The sequence below is a fragment of the Gymnoscopelus braueri genome (assembly GCF_963280865.1).
Source record: "Gymnoscopelus braueri genome assembly, chromosome: 9".
NCBI lineage: Eukaryota > Metazoa > Chordata > Actinopteri > Myctophiformes > Myctophidae > Gymnoscopelus > Gymnoscopelus braueri.
Genome location: NC_137610.1, coordinates 14,606,025 through 14,624,627, shown reverse-complemented (window position 1 = coordinate 14,624,627; position 18,603 = coordinate 14,606,025). Strand labels below are relative to the sequence as shown.

Below are 18,603 nucleotides of genomic sequence, written 5' to 3'. Positions count from 1 at the left end.
AATGGCGAGAGTGAGAGCAAGAGAGAGACTCTATATTCAAACACTGACTGAAATGTATCTTACATTGACCAATGACCACTGCACAATAACAGGGTCTGCCAGGGGAATACAAGCCATAGAATGCTGGCACATCCTGGGCACTTCCCTGTATAAAAGTCACTAGCAATGACACCACACATTTGAACCGGGATGACAGCGAACGCATAAACCTGAGTCATGATGACCACGGCTGTTTTTCACAGCTTAATGGGAGAGGGTGGGGGACAGTAAGGTCGACAGTAAGGTCGACGCCGTACAGACAGCCATAGACGATGGCAGAGATGTGGAGCAGGGCTGTGGCTGGACACTGGTAGGACAGACAGGCGGCGGTATAGCTCATAAAGATGCTACAAGGCCACAGACGCCCCCGAACGACCCCGCTATGAGTGTTATGGGGATGCTGCTGCAGAGAAGGCACGCCTTAGATTTACGTTTAGCAGACACAACGATTAACTTTGGCAGCATAACGATTGGCCCACTATGTGTCTCTTTGAAAGAAGTCAACAATCGAACCGACAGGGCGGTCGACTGAGGTGGAGGGGTGAGACAGAGAGAGAGAGAGAGAGGGAGAAAGAGAGAGAGAGAGGGAGGGGGGGGGGTTGGGGGGGGGGGGCGCTGGCTCCGACTGAGTGGGAAAATGAAAGGCCTATTGATCCAAAGGAGTGGCAAGGAAACTGTAACAGCCTAAAGAGGTGATACACACGTTTATGGAACACCGTGATGCTCTGTGTTTTGGTAGATGTTTTGAATTTGAACTGACCCGACAGATAGAATGAGCTGTAAACAAAAGAGGAATGCAGCCAAAGTATTCGGAACAACATGTTGATTTTGACAACGTGCTAAAATTCTAACAAAGACGTTGTTGAACAGAGCCGATCTCGGGAGTCTCTTTCGACTGAGCACGCAGACACCCGAGAGAGAGAGGAGTGAACGCACTTGCAGTGGAAAAATCGAGACACACAAAAAAATCTGTGGGAAAGACCAGTAGCAATCGCACACCCCTGTCAACATTCCATTCCAACACAGTTTTGTCTGGCGCAGTAGAATCCGAGATCCAGTGCTCCAAAACTATCAGTTACTGTTAACAATGTAGCCAAACGGTTATGAAGGCTGGCTGTAATAATGACCCCACTGAGCACACGGAGGCTAGCATGAGTCCCGACTGGCACTGGATAGTAAATCCTGGGGCAGGTCTATGGAAAAAGTGGTGTTAAAGAGGACAAAGGGAGATGGCTAGACCCGGCTGAGCATAGGTGGCCCGAGCCAGATGGGACATGAGGAAACTCTGGGGCTCTAATTTCTCTGCCTGCCATAGATAGACTTATAGCACAAGCAGGGGAAGTCCTACCGAAGGCGAGTTTCAACAATCCGCAGCTGAACTGCGTGACGTGATGTGAGCGACTAGAGCCGGTGTCCCAAGCTCTCGTCCTACAAAATATCCCCCCTTTCTTCAACTTTGCACCGTGGAATCCAGAACAAAGGCCCATGATGCTCTACTTACTGACCATACTCACAACAAGACAAACAAAAAGTGGCCCCTGAGTACGATGCAAGAGAAAAATGACATTTGAGTGAATCTGGCCAATGTCTTCGGCCAGAACAGAACATAATGTAACGCTAAACCTCAAACTTAGCGATGTATACTGCAGCATCTGTAGAGAAAAAAAAGCCTGAAAACATCTGGAAAAGTCTGGGAATGGATCGCTGCATCACCCTGTAGTGCATCGGTTCTCAAAGTGGGGTCCGGGGACCCCTAGGGGTACTTGAGGGGGTTCCAGGGGGTCCCCAGCTAAATGATGAATAGGAACCAAATGGACCCTTATGGGTCTGTAACTCTGAGAGTGTACAAATGGTACCAAATGGACCCGACATTGATTTTGCAATATGAATTGGGGTCCCAGAGATAGAAATGCCATTAAATGGGGGTCCATAGCCTAATGCATGTCAAACTGGGGGTCCTTGAAATTAAAATGGTTGAGAATCACTGCTAGAGCTGTAAAAATCTTCTCTTATGGAGGGTCCCTGGCTTATCTTTTCAAATGGGGGTCCGCGGGCTAATAAGTGTCAATTTGGGGGTCCTTGACATGAAAAAGTTTGAGAACCACTGCTGTAGTGTACACAGCATGGACGATGAGCTAAAATGTCTCAAGCTTTTTTGTGATTATTAATAAAACGATATGGTGCACACCCTAATGAAATCTATCGTTCCATCCTGTCTGTATCATCGCACATTACAGCAGCAGGTAATAAGGGCCGTAATTGACCAGTCAGCTGTTTGCAGACTTGAATATGCCAGAAGGTCCCCTCGGCATACAGACGACGGATAACCTTCCTCACTGTGTGTGTGTGTAACTATTCTCTCCTCCAGTCAATCAGTCTGCCTTCCTTTCTTTTCCACCCGTCTGTCGGGGCTCCCTGGCCAGCTCGATGGGGATCTTCCCTCTTCCCTCATTCATTTAAATTCCAGATGGCTTCGCTGTACATTTCCTGGCAGCTGGCTCACTCCAAAAAACCAAAGCCCATAGACAAAGGGAGCGTGTGAGGAGAAGGAGGAGGAGGAGAATGGAGAAGCAGAGTGGAGGGGGCACAGAACGGAAAACATTTCCTCTTCTTTCTGTTTCTGTTTTCCTCCCTCACCCCGGCTCTCTAAACCCTGAACTTTTGAAAAAACCTCCCCGAATTTCCAAGGCCTTTCGGCGGAGCAGTGTGTGTGTGTGTGTGTGTGATAAATGCTGGCTCTGTTATACAGTGGAGAGCTTGCACACACACACACAGCCTGAACCCCTGTGGTGCGGACCAGGGACCTGCCACCCGCCTGTCTCCTGGACAGCTATACTAGCTTGGGAAACACACTGTTTCCCAGAAACACACCAGAAAAACACTGTTTCCCAAGCAGTGGGTTTGTATGGGTCGCGAGTAAATATCCCCTTTTTTCGTTTCCTACATACAATTTTTAAAAAGAAGGTATTTCAAAAGTTTTCATCAGTTAAAAACAATTCCAACATTTTTCAAACGTATAAAAAAAAAATGCCATAAATAAATTATCTACAAACTCGCAACGCAGCAACGTTTTTTCCACTACTTTGTGTCCCGGGTAAACATCTAATTTCTCTTTTGGGTCTTGAGCTAAAAAGGTTTGGGAACCAGTGCTATAACAACTCAACACAGCCTGCCATAGGAGGATAATTACAATAGAATGCATTGTTTTATTATTCTCTGTTCAATGCCATGTTGATCCAATTCAACAAGAACTTTCGAAGGAAAGGAGAAGGACGCAATATCCACACTTTTGCACTACAAAAACATAGATTTCTATGTATGTTTGGAAAATATACAAAATAATTGGTATGTGTACAGTACACACTTTATTTTACCACCTGAATCCACTAGAGACACTGGTGTAGCGCATTAAGATATGGATTTATCAGGTACCTGCTGAGGCCTCACAGCTGAAACTAACAAGTACGTCAACACTCCAAATTGTCTCAAATGAATGCTTTGGTGAGGCCGGTGAGCGGCACACCACCGGTACACAAACACAACTCTCGACCACGCACACACGTATTGTGTGTATAGAAGAAAAGAAGCGAGTGTGTGGGAGAAGAAAGTGGGCCTTGAGTCTTTGAAACTGTAAAACGTCCACGGCCACAAGCAAGGTAAGACACAACACAGATGTGAGGAACAAAAAAACAGGGCCCTTCAGACCCCTTAACCCTTTCAGACCTGGAACGCATCTGTGTCACTTTAGATTTCTTTGGCTATTCAAAAATAGCAGATATACAAGCTCATAGCGCGGCACCGAGTGCCGCGCTATGAGCTTGTAGATCTGCTATTTTTGAAAAATCTTGAAAAAAAAAATACAATTTTTGTCAAAAAACTTTTTTTTTTTTTAAAGAATGGCCTCAGGTCTTAATGGGTTAATCACATCTCTCTGTTGGGGTTTGTTTGCGATGCCTAAATTGCTGCCTGCTAGGGTCCTAACATATCTCTGTGCCGCCGGTTGCCGTGGCAATGGAGAGCACGGCAAGGACGCTAGGCGGGCTTTTGGATCACGCTCAGCGGGTCTCCTCATCAGCGCACCAGACAAGGCGTCCACCCCTCCTTCCCCACCTCCGCTCTCAGATCCTGCCAGGCCCACTAGAGGAGCCGCTGCTACACCCCCGGCCACCACCCCCCCGGCCACCACCCCCCCCGCTCCTCATTTTCAACCTTTTACAGTCAAATCAAAACATGCCACGGCTCAGCCCTTTGATGATATCCTCCGCAGGCCAAGAAGGAGGTCTGGGAAACTGGGAGCTGTTTTAAACGTCGGCTGAAGGAGGTCATGGGGGGAAAACGTTAGCAGCTTGCCGCTTGTATACCTGGGCAGGAAGATGGCGTTGTGGAGGAAGTTCTCGAAGACTTTCAGGAAGACTCGTTCGTCCTTCTCTCGGTCCTTCTCCTCGGGGGTCTTGGGACAAACGCAGCACGGACCCTTGTCGCCCCCGGCCATGTCCGACTTGGTGGGCTTGGAGTTGTCCTCCATGTCCGAGAGGCCCGTGGCTGAGATACGGATAGGCATCTTCAGTTCTGTTTGTAAAAAAAATTAAAAAGAACAGGAGAGTCGGTTCAACATCATTATCATTCAACAGGTGAGAGTACACCTGATCGTGATACATCTTGTATGCATGGCACTGGGTCCTCAAGTCCTGGTCCTGAAGAACCAGAGTATTGCAGGTTTTTACTCTAGCTGAGTAAACAGGAACCAATTTAGATCTGGCTGGGACACCAGGCGAATGCAATTAAAGTGGATTACTACTCATTTTCAGTATTGAACTATGTTAATTTTCATCGCTAGACAACTGTCTTGGTTATATTCTTGTTCTATATATTTGTCTGTCCTTTCCTTACCTACATACAGTACGTACATCTAAATGTGCAGTTAGTTTGTGAATGATATCATCATGAAACCAGTCAGGGGATCTACTGTATGTCGCAAAGGCTTTCCACCTTCTGCACTTCCGAGCAAAGCAAGGAAAACTCCTGGGTAGTTTATAATGACATTTGGTTATAATATATTCTCTTTCCCAAGACATGGCACTTGTATAATATAATTAAATTGTCTGGAAAAGGCTCAAACAAGTCTTAATCGTATTCAGCTGGAGTTGAGATTCACCATTCGTTGTCTATGGGGGCCGCCTAGAGGGCGTGCCGGAGAGTACAGAACATCCGTCCAAACATCACTGACCACATGACCCCCAAAAAATGGATTCTCCTGTTCTAAACAACAGAGCAGGGTGTGGAACCTTGTTGAAAATGAGTGATAACCCCCTTTAACTACCTGTCAGAATAGAGATCTAGCAATACAGTCTCACAACTGAGACGAGAAGCTCTGCTGTAAGGGAGGAGCTTCTTATAAATTGTATCATTTGGCATACAGCCAATTAGAGAGAGAGAGAGAGAGAGAGAGAGAGAGAGAGAGAGAGAGAAGCGTTCATGAAGGAAAGGCATTATGGAGAAGAGGTTATGATGAATATATGCATATATGAAGACCTTTGGAACAGTAGTTGTGTAGGTAGAGTTCCCTGTCCTCGGGCTGCTGCTGCCAGCGAACCAGGTAAAAGGTCAGGTTGCCGTTGGGAGAGAGTGGAGGCGCCCATTTCACCACCAGCTTGGTGGAGGAGTTGGCGTACGCGCGGGTATCCTTTGGCATCGATGGCTCTGTGTGGTAAAGGCAGATGTTAGGTAACGTTAGCAATTAGAAAAAGGGTACTCTGGCATTTCTCAGTACTGCCATTACAGTGAAGTAGTCCGACACCCAAACTAGGGCTTCGGGCCGGCCTTTGGGCCTACTTCGATTAAAGTTTCTACTTGAGAACATTTAACTTATTATGCAAAAAAATTAATACGATAAACATAACTTTTTATTTAACCACCATATTCAAAATGTAATAAAAATAGGCAGTCTACAAGCTCACAATGCGGCATATACATTGCGATAATCCGATATAAACCGACATATTGGTCTGACGCGGTCAGTCTTACGTGACGGGCTGGTGCGAATGTAGACCACGTCACTCTTGGCCCCGACGGTGTGCTTGTCCTCCACGCGCAGCGTGATGGCCCGCACAAAGACGGCATACTGGGTCCAGGGCTTCAGGTGCTTGAGGAGCACCCTGGGGTCGGTGCTCTTCTCCTGAGGGAGGTCCACGTCCACCATGTTCCAGCTGTTGGAGCCGCAGCCGTCCTGGCCGTCGAACTCCGTGATATTCTGGAAGGGGCTGGTGTGTGGACAGAGTTCAATAGTACGTCAGTGTGCCACGATTATCATAACCTACACCAGGGGTCTTAACAATGTTTTACAGGCCAAGGACCCCCTAGCTGAGAGAGAGATGAAGCAGGGACCCCCTCTATATTGTATAAAATTGTGTTTCAGATTAAACTTTTTTTTTTTACTTGGTCTGCTCTTTTTTCCATCTACACCTATACCTCTTTGCCGAAAATAGCCGATCTACAATCTCACAACGCCTCGCGCTGCAAGGCGTTGTGAGCTTGTAGATCTGCTATTTTTGGCTAATGTTCCCCTCAGAATAGGGATGCTAGGGTTCAAGTGGTTAACTCTCTCAGTGCCACAAAACTAGTTATCCCGAGTTTTTTCTGAATGCCCTCAGTGCCAAGAATGAAAAAAAAAATCCAGAGTTTTTTAGTTTTTTTTAAAGAATGTTCAGAACCCAAGATATCGTGATCCGAAGATTTGCTGAACTATTTAAAACAGTGAACATAGATTCGAAGGCGTTGTGTTTTCTGTACTCACGCCTCCCTGTAGTAAACTACAAAGCTGATCAGATCTCTGTAGTCTGGTGGTCGGTAGCGCTCCCAGGTCAGTTTGATCAGGTTGCTTGTGGTGCTGTTGGACTTGAACTTCAGTATGTGGCTTTCACCTGCCATGACAGAGCAAGAACATAATAGCTAAGATAAACATGTACACAGAACCACAGCTGTCTGAATGTCCAAACACAGACAGACATACAGATAGACATATACTGTAGATAGAAAGATAGAAAGATAGAAAGATAGATAGAGCTAGAGCACTCACAGCTTGCTCTGTCGCCATTGTTACGGAAATCGCCCTCCTCTGGCTTGTCGGCGATGCCCGTCTTCTCCCACATCTTGTGGATCTCTGACATGCACAGCTTGGGGTTCTGTCGGAAGAACAGGCGCCCGGCCTTAATGGTCAGGTTGTGCTGGCTGAAGTCCCACAGGAGCTGCAGGTGCTGGTTGTCAATGGCTGAGAATGCATACATCCTGATGAGGGAGAGAGATCACGCCGAGGTTAGAGAGGGCTCGTTATGGTGTAGCACGGTGGTTTTTAAAGTGGGGTCCAGAACCTCTGGGGGGGGGGGGGGTCCCCAGCTAAATATTTTATTATAGCACCACAATCATTTTAACCACTGTATCCATATTTTATACGTTGGCTATTCAAAAATAGTAGATGTACGACCTCATACATCTTGTTACAAGATGTATGAGGTCGTACATCTACTATTTTTGAATAGCCAACGTACATCTGCTATTTTTGAACATTTGAAAGGAAAGGAAAAATATTTGTTTTACATTTTAAATTCAAATCATAAGATTATTGTGCCAATTCAACCATTTTCAATTTGGCATCCTTACTTTGGGCATATCATTTTTGTCAAAAAGAAATTCAATTTCTTTTTTTTTTTTTCTTCTTTTTTTTTATAGAAAAAAATCTGATCTACAAGCTCACAATGTGTCACAGTGCAATGCGTTGTGAGCTTGTAGTTCAGCTATTTTCCCTTTTTTTAAAAAAATGCCATTTCACAACATGGCTGGGCCAGAGGCTATGGCTATTTGGGGGTCCTTGGCATGGAAAGGTTTGTGAACCTTAACCAGTGAACCATTGTGCTGACAATGTAACCATAATGTGCTTGGTTTAGTTCCTGCCTCAGGACTGTGTTCCTTGTGTTATCCACTTTGTTCTACTGTCCTTCGTCACTGTTATCCACTTTGTTCTACTGTCTTTCGTCACTGTTATCCACTTTGTTCTACTGTCCTTCATCACTGTTATCCACTTTGTTCTACTGTCCTTCGTCACTGTTATCCACTTTGTTCTACTGTCCTTTGTCACTGTTATCCACTTTGTTCTACTGTCCTTCGTCACTGTCCTGTCTAACAGAATAAGGAATGCTTCAAAAATATTATTTTAAGAACTGTTCCAATGTCCTTTTTACAGCTGGGGCAAAACAAAAACTTGTAACACATCAAAGGATAGGGTCAGTACCGCTGCTAGGCACACCACAGCATGCACTGTGCACAGGGCACCACAGTGCCCCACGGTTTTATTGAAACATAAGATTAACCCATTAAGACCTGAGGCCGATTCTAAAAATGTTTTCTAAATCCTAACAGTTTTTTGAAAATAATATAGAAAATCTTTTTTCAATATTTTTCAAAAATAGCAGATCGATCGACATAGTGCCGCGCTATGAGCTTGTATATCTGCTATTTTTGAATAGCCAAAAAAATCTAAAGTGACTCAGATGCGTTCCCGGTCTTAATGGGTTGAAAACACAACTACAATTAGGCACCATAGCATTAGACCGTTATAGGCAATAAGATAGATAAGTCTATACTGATATTTTCTCCGTGGCCCGCCTAAATAATCAGGACGTGCTGCGTGCGTCCTCAAGTTGCACGCCCATGGCATGTGGATCTGCTCAGAGCTGTAGCCGATCTACAAGCTGAGACGCGTCGCGATGCGACACGTTGATCCGTTGATCTTTGTTAATATTTTGGTTTTTGGAAAAACCTTTGGAAATGCATTTTTGTGTAGGAGTGTGTGAATGCCCCGCTGGGCTCTCCTCCGGTCTTGGTGTTTATTCTCCCCATTGCAGAAAGAATAGGAAGGCAACAGGCAGAAGAAACTTTGTAGCTAGACAACTAGCACGCACGTTTTAGCGTATCCCCTCCCACGACACATTCATGTATTTGCGCGCTCGCTTTGTGTTCGTCCGTCATGGGTGCATGGTTGTGTCTGGAGTGGACTGGTCTGGAGCACAAAACTGGTTGATAAAGAGGAGGAATCGTGTGTGTGTGTGTGTGTGTGTGTGTGTGTGTGTGTGTGTGTGTGTGTGTGTGTGTGTGTGTGTGTGTGTGTGTGTGTGTTGCCATTGACGCTAAAGACGTCAATGGCGTCTGGATGAGGTGAAGTACCAAAAGCAAAAGTATTCATTATGCAGAATGCACACACACACACACAGACGATTCCTCCTGACCCTGTGAAAAAAACAAGATAACGTGATCCGAAGATTTACTGCTCCATTCACTTCTTGGTTAACTTAAAAATCCTGTATCTCGGCTCCTGTGTACTTCTTTTTTTTTTACTATGTATTTTTGGCCGAGACAGGTGGAATAAATAGAACGGGAGGTCGCGATGACATTTTTGTTTTTTGTTTTGCGGAAGCACAGTGAAACCCTCTGTGCTTAGCAACCATCAGGGGATCGATCATACTGGAGATAAATATTCTGTGACTACTTGAAAATCTAAGAAAAATCTCTGGCACTGGCCAAACAAACACAGCCAGAAATAAGTCTGGCACTGAATGAGTTTAGTACCAAAAGCAAAAGTTCTTCTGTACTTTTACTCAAGTCAATGTGGATTACTGGACTTTTACTTACATTTCTGCATTGCAGTATTGATACTTTTACATTCCACCACTGAATTTCACTTTAGCAAACATGAATATATATCACTGGAGATTAACACATTGACCGCCGGGCCCGTAGTTCTACGGGCCGTTAAATCCAACGCTTAACCGCCGATCCCGTAGCCTACGGGCTGTGGTGCTTTTTCCTTTTTTTCTAATTTTTTTTTTTCAATTTTCCGGTACGGCACATTTCATTGTAACACCACCGGAAACAGAATTATTTGGGATCCGGTTTTGACGATCACGCCGGCTCCCATTCTAAAGTCTACACTGAAACGCCATTTTCTTCGATTGTAGTTTTTCTCCTCGCTGATCACTGTTTAACATAAACCGTTCTAACTCAACAATGGATGCCCCGTTTGACACGTGGTTTGGACTGGTAGACACAGGGAGATGTCCGCGATGTTTACAAACAGTGCACAGATCAATCTTAAGGATTTTAACGACGTCTATGGCGACGTGAAAAAAACAAAAAACAACAATAAAACGTTGGCACTGGTGAGTACATTATGAGATTAACCTCTGGCGGTCAATGTGTTAAGAGGTTGTCAGAAATGTTGTCGGGAAGAGACGTGGATATTTTTTCCACCTGGTGGTGGTGTGAGTGCTAACAGGCAGGCAGACGTCAAGGGGAGCTCGGGTTTCTGCGAGTGTGCGGGCGTGTCAGTGCGGGCGCTGAGACAGACATTGAACAGGGCACTGCCCCTGTCGTCCCTATAGCCCAGCTAGAGCACCTCAAGAACGAGGGGAATGCCTGCCCTCAGCCACAGCATTCCACCAGCTGAAACCCTACTCTGGGAGAGTGACAACAAGAGGGGCCTACAGGCTTTCCCACGCCCCCCCTGGCCATCACCAGACGCATTTTCTCTCTTAAAGAGGGGCTTGAGTGGTGGCAGTGTCATGCGATAGGCTAACCTGAGCACACTCATCCACCATGCCACACTAGCTAGCTAACCTACTGGGAAACAGATACTACGCTCCGCCTGACTTAGTTTGTCAACAAAAAATAAAAATAAATTATAGTAATGGTACCACAATGTCTCCAGACCATTGGTTCTCAAAGTGGGGTCCGGGAACCCCCAGGGGTCCTTGAGGGAGTTCCAGGGGGTCCCCAGCTAAATGATGGATAGTATAGGAACCAAATGGCATTTGGTTCCATTTGTACACTCTCAGAGTTAAATTAATTAATTTTACAATATAAATTGGGGTCCCAGACACATAAATGTCATTAAATGGGGGTCCTCAGCCTAATGCATGTAAAACCGGGGGTCCTTGAAATTAAAATGGTTGAAAATCACTGCTAGAGTCGTAAAAATCTTTTCTTATATGGGGGTCCCTGGCATATCTTTTCAAATGGGGGTCCGTGGGCTAAATAAGTGTCAATTTGGGGGTCCTTGACAAAGTTTGAGAACCACTGCTCCAGACAGCCCAACCTAGAAAACCTGTTGTTTTGGTCCATTGAAAATAATCACATGAATATGGATCATTTGATTCCAATTATATTGGTGTAAATTCAACTGAACGCAGATGTGATGATTACGAAGTCACTCTGACCTTCCTGGTGTGTTGTTGATCCACACACGCACACACACACGCACACGCACACACACACACACACACGCTTTGAAAATCCCTACCCCTCCAAGAGCTCCTCTCCATTGATGTTACGCAGGCTCTTGAGGAAGGAGAGCGAGCCAAGCGTGTGGGAGTGGCGGATCCTCACATAGCCGGTCACTGTCTGGATCAACCCCATGAAGCTCTCCAGCTCAGACGCTATGTTATCTGGGGGAGAGAAGATAAACACACACACACACACATAACAGCGTGTGAGAACCAGGGCTCTGAGGAACACAATCGAAATCCACAGAGACCTCCACTCTCCGCTTTGCCATCAGGCCCAAACATAGCGCGCTGGACGACAAGAAATACCCCAGTGAATTGTGTAAGCTTTATCATATCACGGAAGATAAGCTCGTAAGCCGCCCCGTCAACTGTGCAAATAAATGGCATTATAGCATAATGTGATAATTGAGCTGGAGTGCAGGATGCTGATGTAATTTCGATTCTGTGGCACACACTATATAACTCCTGCAACCCTCCCCCCCCCCCCTGGGGGTCCCTATTTTCCCAGTCTCAAGAGATAGTCATACTATGGGACTGTGCCAACTAAGGTATAGTAGTAGTTTCAGCCACTGTGCTAAGGATTTGTATAGTATAGTTTGGTGTAGTGGTGTAAATGTCAAATCTGTAGCATAGCGTAGTAGTCTGCCAAGGTTTAGCATGGTGTATTGTAAGTGGCGTTGCCGGTTTACACATACAGTACATAAGTCTATTGGACCTCGCTGATGTTGTATTCTAGAAGAGCTCACAGTTCCTGTGTGGTGTGGAACGTACAATGATTTTCAGCAGAGCACAGTCCAATAGCCTGATTTATATTTTAGTCGTGTGCCTAGTGTCGAGCACCACAAATAGCAAATCGCGAGCTCGCGTATTTACGGTGCACGACACAATGCAAAACAATGCTTAACTCACGCTTAACCCATTTAGACCTGAGGCCGATTCTAAAAACGCCTTCTAAATCCTGACCTGAGTTTTCTGAAAAACTTCAAATATTTATTCAAAAATTAAAAAAAAAAAAAAATTGCTACAGGTATATACTGTACATAGCAACAGGAACCCAAAAGGGGTTCCCGTCCTGAAAGGTATAGTTACAAAAAGGGGTTCCCGCCCCCAAAATGGGTTAACCCGTTAAAACCGGGAAAACAAATGTGTCATTTTCGATTTTTACGTTGGCTATTAAAAAAATTGCTGATCTACAAGCTCACAGTGTGTCACTTTGTTCCGCGCAGCGAGCTTGTACATCTGCTATTTTTTTTATATCGACCTCAGGACTCTCAACGCATCTGTGTCACTTTTTTGATTTGAGCTATAAAGCATTATTTTACACTTTGGCTATTCAAAAATAGCAGGTATACAAGCTCGTAGCGCGGCACCGAGTGCCGCGCTACGAGCTTGTAGATCTGATATTTTTGAAAAATCGTGAAAATGTGTGCAAATCTATGAATATATATTGTTTTAAAGCGAACATTTTTAACTCAAATCTTTGCTTCTGGGGGGTCCCTGGAACAACATATTGTAAGATGGGGGTCGGCGGCCAAATACATTTTGGCGGTCCTTGACATGAAAAAGTTTGAGAACCACTGATATAGAAACATACGTTTTTCAGAATACTGTTAGGATTCAGAAGACATTTTGTAGAATCGGCCTCAGGTCTTAATGGGTTAAATGTGACTTGCTAAGTTGTGACTGAGTAGCATGGGGTATCTATCGTCAGTTACGCCACGCAGCCATGTCATGATAGCCCTGCTTTAGCCGTGTTGTTGTCATGTCACCGTACAAAAACATTGTGGCACAGAGAGGAGGAGAACCGGGGGATGCATGCTGTCACACTACAGTATACTCACTCCCACGGCGGATGTTGATGTGCAGATTGCCCTTGATGATGGTGCATCCCATTAAAGACTGAGCGGCATCCACCGAGTCAATGACGGAGGTCGGGCAGACTTTATCGCACAGGCCGTCACATGCACTGCAGAACATGCTGAAAACAGAGAGAGAGAGAGAGAGAGAGAGAGAGAGAGAGAAAGGAGGGGTATGTGATTTGCGTACAACGAGAGGACACGAGGGGTGGGGGGCAGGGTTGCCAGATCTGCTTATTATAATTTCCCCGCAAGATTTTATTTGAAAATAGCCAATCTACAAGCTCACAAGCTTGTAGATCTGCTATTTTTCAAATAGCTGATGTATATGTTAAAGTGCTCATGTGGCCCATAGTCGCTTCTTTTTGGGCTGGTTTTTCCTAGACCTGGTTGCTCGTTTCTCTCACAGAATCTGGCAACACTGGGGGGGGGTTCATGGGAAAGAAAGGAGGAACTGTCAGAGAATCTTAGCAATCTAATCTAAACTTCACAGACTAACATACGTCACCCCTGAGTGCCTTGTCCACACCCCCCTCCAAACTCCCCTAGCATTCCAACGGATTCAGGCATAAATTCTCAGTGTGATACAACAAGGTCGGCGCTCACACGGAGGGCCTGAATCTTTTATGGGGGCCTCGGCTGAACCCTCTGCTTCGTGAGAGAGTGACTCATTGCGCTGACCCCTCAAGACAAAAACATTGAGCACAAGTGGCCAAAAGTGATATGGGAGAGAGAAGATTCAACATGGGAAATTTGGCGAAATGACAAACAAAAAAAGAAACAGGGAGTGTATGTTGCTGCGAGTAACAAACAAAGACGCTCCCTTATCATACATCAGTGTCAATTGGGGTGGGTGGGGTGGGGTGGATAAGTAAAAAAGCGCAGCACTGATGAATCCCTCCTGAAAGCCTCCGAGCTATGCTAATCCACCAGAAACCCACCAATGGCCAGTCTTCAGTGCAGGGCATTAAGTTCAGCATCTTCCACTATTTTCTAAAAAAGCCTGGAAAGTCCGGGCCTTCAATCATTAATAGCCTCGCTATGCCTTCTAGCCTCCTGGCGCTTCGGGCTCTGAGTGCTACTCTTTAAGAACGGAACGGTTTACGGGCCAGGTGAGGTAAAGTTCAGCTCCAGGTACAGGAAATTCTTTATGCAAATTCATTCAGAATGCAAAAAAGTACACACTGAACCCAAAAAAGTCTGTTACACCAACTCTTTCTATGAATATTTAAGAGAAGCTAAACTCTAGGACCATCTGCTACTTCAGTGAAATAGACATCTGGGGTGAAACCAGGTGAAAGCAATGATCCCTTTTACTGATTGCATCCCTTATCCCCTGCAGCAATAGGCTCTGCTCTCTCTGTGCATAACTGTTAGTCCCGGTCTCCCGAAGGCATACCTGTACCTGTTTCCACTTCCACTTCCACTTCAGCTTCCCATAGCTTTATCGGTGTGGCAGCAGATTTAAAACGGAAACAGTCATTTTGTGTTTTTCAGTTTACATCTGCTGCCACCAGAGACTACAGTTATGCAGAGTGTATTGAGGGGAATTGGTTGAAGAAGTGACTTTAACCCTTTAAGACCTGAGAAGATTCTAGAAAGGTCTTCTAAATCCAAAAAATTTTTTGAAAGAAAAACCCAATTTTTTTTTCCTCGATTTTTCAAAAATAGCAGATCTACAAGTTCATAGCGCGGCACTCGGTGCCGCGCTATGAGCTTGTATATCTGCTATTTTTGAATAGCCTAAAGAAATCTAAAGTGACACAGATGCGTTCCAGGTATCAATGGGTTAAGCCATGTGAAACATGCATTGTGGAACCTATCGATTCATGCTCCTCATGTTTTGTCACAGAACGCTTAGGAGCTGGTGCAACATGTCTGCATCATTTGGACAACAACAATTATGGATGATGGAGGGCCTAGGCCATTGGTTCTCAAAGTGTGGGACCAGGGGTCCTGGGGGGGGGGGGCTACCAGCCAGGGGGTCCCCAGCAAAATGTGTGAATACAGCGTCACAATCATTTTAACCACTTTAACCATATTTTATACTTTGGCTATTCAAAAATAGCAGATCTACAAGCTCATAGCGCGTCACTATGAACTTGTATATCTGCTATTTTTGACAAAAATGTTTGGAACATTTTGAATAGTTTTGTATTATTTTATTACATAAATCTTCTCTTCTGGGGATCCCTGGCACAAAACCTTCAGACCAAACTGGAGCCCATATACAGTACCGTCTTCAGAAACGAGCTGTAAGAACAATAAGTTGTGCACACCCAAGACATTCATCTCAGCCTTTATTTATCCGATTAGGTGTCCTCAGTATTTATCAAGTGAACCATCTTCAAATTGGCTTATTTGTTTATGGCTCATTGGGGAGAACCCTTCCCTCCTTTTTTTCATCATATATTTGAGTATAATTTTCAGGTTCATAATTACCCAACACGTAGCTCAAATAACCTCAGACCCCCAAAGGCCCGTACCTCTCAAACCCAGTTTAATATAGGCTTCAGAGGGTCAAAAATATGGAATTCTCTGCCATTACATCTATGGAAGTTATCTTCTCACCAATTTAAGAAGTTTCTAAAATCGCTTCTCTTAACAACCAAATACTTTCCATATGGTCTGCCTAATATAATATAATAACATTTTCCCTAGAGGTTTATGTTTTGGTTCCCTTGACTTTTATTGTTGTAATATGTTTTTGCTGATTCTTAATTTTTTTTGTAACAGTGTCCATTTTGGTCTTTTCCGTTCTGTTAGTGTTTAAACTGTAATGGATGTGTATATTCCACATTGATGTTAATTTTATCCTATGAATGTACAAATATTCCCGGAGAATGCCACTTCTCAAGCCCCTGGAGGGTTTTTAGGCATTCTCCTTCACATTTTTACCGAATCTTTGTGTATCATTTTTAAATGTTCTTGTAAGTGATAATAAACAAACAAACAAACAAACAAACAAACAAACCTTTTCAGATGGGGGTCCAGCGACCAAATACATTTGGGGGGGTCCTTCACATGAAACAGTTTGAAAACCACTGGTGGCGTATGGTTCTATTTACCTGTTGGTCTCGTTGCGTGTGAAGCCAGAGGGGCAGTCAGGCATGCACTCTCCCCCGTGGATGACAAAGTCGATGTCACTGGGCAGGTGCACGCGGGCGCAGAGGTCCATGGTGATGCAGCGCCAGCCCTCGAACTTGTACGTGTCCGGGGGACAGTCTGGCACGCAGCGGCCCTCGTGGTAGTGGTGGAGGCAGCCGGCGCAGGCCATGTCGTTGCCGGGCTCGGTGCAACTTCCAAGGCACTGGCTGTGGCAACACTCCCCCTCGTCTGTGCAGGCGTGCTTGCAGTTGTCTGGGCAAACTGGAGGAGAAAGAGTTAAAAAAGACAAGGGCAGAGGTCAGCACGGGTGAGCGCAATAGTCTGCAGTGCGGCTGGCCAACAACACGGATCAACACAACACAACAAGGTCATACTGACGCCACGGTGGCACAGATTAAAAACCCTGTTTTTGTTTGGACGTGGCGTCGTTTCAAAAATGTAGCAAAGGCACGCAAGAGCGACGGATGATTATGTGAACGCGTCACTGGCCTGGACAACAGACCAGAGAGGATAAGCAGGGTGTGCTGAGAGGTGCATGTGTGTGTATGTGGTCTCATTCGTGTCCTCTTTATACAACATTATATGCATGGATTCATTTATTGCAAACGTTGAGTACACTGATGAGCATTGACGTGACAAAATACTGTACATTATGGGTCTTCAACGTTTTTCAGGCCAAGGACCATCTAGCTGAGAGAGAGATGAAGCAGGGCTAAAATAGTGTTTCAGATTATTATAATTTTTTTACTTGGTCTGCTCTTTTTTTCCCTCTACACCTACACCTCTTTGCCAAAAATAGCCGATCTACAAGCTCACAACGCCTCGCAGCGCGAGGCGTTGTGAGCTTGTAGATCGGCTATTCGTGGCTAAAGTTCCCCTCAGAAAAGGGATGTTGAAGACGCCTGCTATTACATGCACTGTGTTTTACAAGCGTCAAGGAACACATTGGAGCATCTGTCTGGGCTTTGGGTCTGTCAAAGGTGAAGAGGAGTCAGACTTTAGGATTAGCGAGCTGTAAAAAACATGCAGGAAGCCAGGAAGGGCTGAAGAGCCAAGCGAGGAGTTGGATAATAACTCCTTCACGGAGCCAGTTGGTGTTCCGGCAGGACGCACAATGTTTGCGCAAGGGCCCCTCTCTCTCTCTCTCTCTCTCTCTCTCTCTCTCTCCGCTCTATGCCAGCTTTGTTCGAAAAACGTCAAACGCTGGCCTCACACTACAAATAAATATTAACCACTTAAACCCCCGCTATCCATATTGTGGGGAAAGCTTTCGCCAGGAAATAGCAGATCGACAAGCTCGCAGCGCATTCGCTAGTGCGACGTGTCGTGAACTTGTTAAGATCTGATATTTCCCGTGGCGCGGCACTGGTGCGCAATTAAACCCAAAGACAAATCCGGTGTTTTATTGCCGTTTTGTAACTATTGAGGGAATTCGTTTTGGAGAGAGGGATGACAAACGAGCAGATGGATTGCCGTTGACTCCAAGGGGAGGAGGTGTTGGGAGAGAAGGAGTGACACTGTGACACGAGTACAAGACAGAAAGTCCTGTTTAATGTCTAAGAGTGTAACTATACCTCTAGAGCACTGCTAGGTGAACACAAAGGTCCTACAGTGTCCCCAACATGGACCGATAATACACATTATCTCACCTCTGTACTCTATACAGGGGGGGGGGGGGGGTGGCTTTGTCCCCATAATCAAAGATCTTAGCAACTAGCCGTGTAATATTTATCACTTTTGGAACCAACACTATTGGCCTAAGCCATCATTAAAAACATCTGAACATAATTTATGTGGTGATCGACCACGGTTGGACAGCTTTCAGTGAACGGGTATGGGGGGAGGCAGGGGGGAGGCACTAATGTCTTCCATTGGTTTACCAACATTCTGCTTTAACCCATTAAGGCCTGAGGTTACGATTCTACAAAATGTCCTCTAAATCCAACATAAGTTTGAAAAAACTTATGTTGCTATCATGCTATGTCAGTGGTGCTCAAACTTTTTCATGTCAAGGACCCCCAAAATGTATATGTATTTGGCCGCGGACGTGCTCAAAATATTTTGTTCCAGGGACCCCCAGAAGCAAAGATTTGAGTAAAAAATGCTTTAAAAATATATATATTCAAAGATTTGCGCACATTTTCTCGATTTTTCAAAAATAGCAGATCTACAAGTTTGTAGCGCGGCATTTTTTTTGTTGCTCAAATCAAAAAATGACACAAATGATGCGTTCCAGGTCTCAATGGGTTAACTGGGGGAGGGGGGGG

At 45.1% G+C, this 18,603-nt stretch overlaps 1 protein-coding gene across 1 annotated transcript in view; it reads right to left on the bottom strand.

Moving 5' to 3' along the window:
* The window catches only part of igf1ra (insulin-like growth factor 1a receptor), a 135,182-nt gene that overhangs the window by 16,519 nt on the left and 100,060 nt on the right, over positions 1 to 18,603 (bottom strand). The window contains exons 3-10 of the mRNA XM_080437891.1: positions 16,297 to 16,597; positions 13,214 to 13,350; positions 11,387 to 11,531; positions 7,115 to 7,323; positions 6,833 to 6,959; positions 6,064 to 6,299; positions 5,572 to 5,739; positions 4,401 to 4,608 (exon numbers count right to left, since the gene is read on the bottom strand). Of these exons, the coding sequence (XP_080294017.1) occupies positions 4,401 to 4,608; positions 5,572 to 5,739; positions 6,064 to 6,299; positions 6,833 to 6,959; positions 7,115 to 7,323; positions 11,387 to 11,531; positions 13,214 to 13,350; positions 16,297 to 16,597 (1,531 nt within the window). The remainder of the gene's footprint in view (positions 1 to 4,400; positions 4,609 to 5,571; positions 5,740 to 6,063; positions 6,300 to 6,832; positions 6,960 to 7,114; positions 7,324 to 11,386; positions 11,532 to 13,213; positions 13,351 to 16,296; positions 16,598 to 18,603) is intronic.